Source organism: Aptenodytes forsteri, unplaced genomic scaffold (assembly GCF_000699145.1).
Source record: "Aptenodytes forsteri isolate BGI_AS27 unplaced genomic scaffold, ASM69914v1 Scaffold82, whole genome shotgun sequence".
NCBI lineage: Eukaryota > Metazoa > Chordata > Aves > Sphenisciformes > Spheniscidae > Aptenodytes > Aptenodytes forsteri.
The window spans coordinates 2390798-2394003 of record NW_008795490.1 but is presented as its reverse complement, the minus strand read 5'-3'; the positions used below and the strand labels follow the sequence as shown (position 1 = coordinate 2394003).

Sequence of the window (3206 nt, the reverse complement as noted above, 5' to 3'; positions counted from 1 at the left end):
AGGGGGGGGCCCTAATTGAGGAAAACTATGGGGAAACACTCCCCTGGGGGGGGGGCCCCCCCGGGGGGGGGGGGCCGGGCGGGGCCGCCCGCCGGCAGAGCGGGCCCGGTTTATTCGTACATCTTGCTGGCTCTGCCGCAGTAAGCTTGGTCTGCCGGCTGGAAAGGCAACGGGCGTGAATAAAGCGTGTCTTGTCTCAAAGAGGCGTTGGAAAATACCGTGCAGATTTGTTTCCGCTGTTCGGAGATGGCACCTGCTGTCTGGTTGTGGTAGCTCTTTAGCCCGCTTATTTCTTAGACTGCTCTATTCTGCGCTTCCTGGCTAGGTGCCTCTGCTGCTCCAAACCTGGCGTTAAGGCTCCTCGGTGGAATTCAGTCTGTGTGGCCACTGCTTCCCTGTAACTTGCTGTAAGCCTGTGCAGTTGCAAAATCACCCCTGGGGTCACTGTGATTCGACACAAGGTTTTGTTGGCTTAGGAAAGTACGGCGTACCTGGCATTTGTGAGTCTCCTTCCGCTAGTTACCCCGCGCTACCGGAGGCTTCTCCCCTTGTCCTGGCTCTCGACAGCCTTGGGTCGCAGTTGCTGAGTTTTTCAGCTCTCTTGGTTATCCAGAGGTAACAGGCCTTTAAAAAGGTAAATGTGCCTTGTCCTGGGCAGAGTCTTCTGGGTCTCTGGGTCGCTTTTTAAATACAGGACAAGTTTAAAATGAAAACAATAATTAGTTTATTCTAATAAGTATGCAAATAACAGGCTTACAAATTGGGCAAAAAGCTACAAGTGAAGAGCGTATAAAATCATGCCCAATATCAATTACTTATTCTGTGGTAGCCTAAAGGTGTTTTATGTCCTTTTTTTTTTTTTTATTTCCTTTTTTTTTTTTTTTTTTTCTGTAGAATTGTATGCCTCTCACCAGAATTAGTGTAACCCCCTTCCATTAAGTTGTGTCAGGGTGATGTTTGGTTTTGTTTTTTTTTTTCCAAGTTGTGTGTGTATTGTGCTAGCATCTAGGTATCCTTGTCAGGATGGAGGGCTTGTTCCAGTCAGCACACAACGATTTGTTCTCACAAGAAAATGCTTATTTGAACCATTACGTTAAATGTATGGGTGGTATTGAAGATCCTTCTTTACACTGTTTTTGAAAAGTATTCTGAAATTGGCAGTTTTTTCAAACTGTACAACTTAATGACTTTTTTTTTGTTAATAACTTGCTGAAGATGAATTTTGTGTCACGAGGGGAGTGTTCTTGGTTAATAAAAGCAGATGGGGGCGGGGACTTGACACTGCGATTTTTCAGCAAGTGAAACACACCCACTGAGGTATTCAGTCTACTGTCTGTGAATACTTTCAAAGTTTATTTGATTAGCTCATACAACGTAGCGTAAATGTAATAAGCTTGCTCTTGGTCTGGAGTAACAGAATAAGGACACTGTCGTATTTCCGTCAGCACAGGTAGATCTGCAAGCAGGCCTTGCGGTCCCTGTTGCACCAGTACGTGCTAGCAGGATCAAGACCGTAACCTGATTGACTCGGCTCTCGCTCTAGTCAAGACAGACGAACGGAGCTGGATCCGTGCTTGGCTGTTTGCGATACAGCAGTTTGAGCTGATGTGTGTATTCTGTAGGTGACATTCCCATGCAAGCACGTAGTAATCTAATTATTGTTTTAATTATGTATAAAACAATGATTCACAGAGTCTGATGTCCTCTTTAAGGTGTGTGCTTGCTCATGAGTAATTTCGTCAGTGGGATTACTGAGAGTGCAGACTGCTATACAGAATGAGCAACAGAAGGAAAAGATGTCTGCTTACATATTGACATAGCAACCCATTCTACTTTTTCACCATGTGTTGCAAGCACACAGCTCGATAATGTGTTTCGATCTTAATTAGAGTATTTCCATAGCATTGAGAAAAAGCTGTTGAATCGCACTAATGTTTATGTGCTTAGGAGTACTAACACATGCAGAAGGAGTATGGGTCGTCTTTTAGATAAGGAGAAAATAGTATTACTTCTTTCCAAAGAGTTGATGGATGATTTTGTTTGTTTGTTTTAAATACAGTTCTGAGGGAAGCAATGAGACTGAAACTTCTGCACCTTCAGACTAGACCTTTCCACGCTTTAACAACAATATGCCAATGCCAGAGCTTTAGTAAAACTGGACGTCCGCTATTAAAGCTGGATAATGAAGTTGACAGAACAGCTCACAGAACAGAAAAGTCTTGGAATTTGTACGCTCTGAGAACTGCTTCCCCTTGTTTGACAAGTCGATGTGTGCAAGGCAAGAATTGGCAGTTGCTCCAAGGAAATGTATCGGCTTTGGGAAAAAATGTTTATTATCAGAGTGGGGAGGTTTTTTTTCCATCCTGGAAACATTTTGGTGTGGCGATGACGGAAAACTACAAGCTCAATACACAGTGTATTAAAAAGCTTAGGAATGTATCATCAAGATTTTACTCGGTTGTATCAGCTGGTAAAATTATTCCAAAACAGAGTAACCAGCCAGTTAAGAGGCCACCGAAGGCACCAAGGACCAAGCAGCCATCCAGAACAAACCAGCCACTACTGTCAGACGTGGAGGTAAAGTATAAAATTTACAGTCTGTATAACATTAAGGGACCTTCATCAATTTAGTTTAGATTCAGATTTGGGTTTAGATTAACATTTTAATGAAATTAACATGTTTGTTTAGCGAGGAGGATTTAGGCTCAGTTTTGGGGCCGGTCTTGTTCAATATCTTTATCAGTGATCTGGATGAGGGGATCAAGTGCACCCTCAGTAAGTTTGCAGACGACACCAAGTTGGGCGGGAGTGTTGATCTGCTCGAGGGTAGGAAGGCTCTGCAGAGGGACCTGGACAGGCTGGATCGATGGGCCAAGGCCAACTGTATGAGGTTCAACAAGGCCAAGTGCCGGGTCCTGCACTTGGGCCACAACAACCCCATGCAGCGCTACAGGCGTGGGGAAGAGTGGCTGGAAAGCTGCCTGTCGGAAAAGGACCTGGGGGTGTTGGTCGACAGCTGGCTGAACATGAGCCAGCAGTGTGCCCAGGCGGCCAAGAAGGCCAATGGCATCCTGGCCTGCATCAGAAATAGTGTGGCCAGCAGGAGTAGGGAAGTGATCGTGCCCCTCTACTCGGCACTGGTGAGGCCGCACCTCAAATACTGTGTTCAGTTTTGGGCCCCTCACTACAAGAAGGACATCGAGGTG

At 45.3% G+C, this 3206-nt stretch overlaps 1 protein-coding gene across 3 annotated transcripts in view; it reads left to right on the top strand.

Annotated features, from left to right (window-relative positions):
- The first annotated feature begins 2059 nt into the window (after positions 1–2059).
- The window catches only part of RMND1 (required for meiotic nuclear division 1 homolog), a 20419-nt gene continuing 19272 nt past the window's right edge, over positions 2060–3206 (top strand). For all 3 annotated transcript variants that reach the window (XR_002086214.1, XM_009281413.1, XM_019472651.1), the window contains exon 1: positions 2060–2577. Coding sequence is in view for 2 of the 3 variants with exons in the window: in XM_009281413.1 (XP_009279688.1) it covers positions 2074–2577 (504 nt within the window). In the remaining variant the exon portion in view is untranslated. The remainder of the gene's footprint in view (positions 2578–3206) is intronic.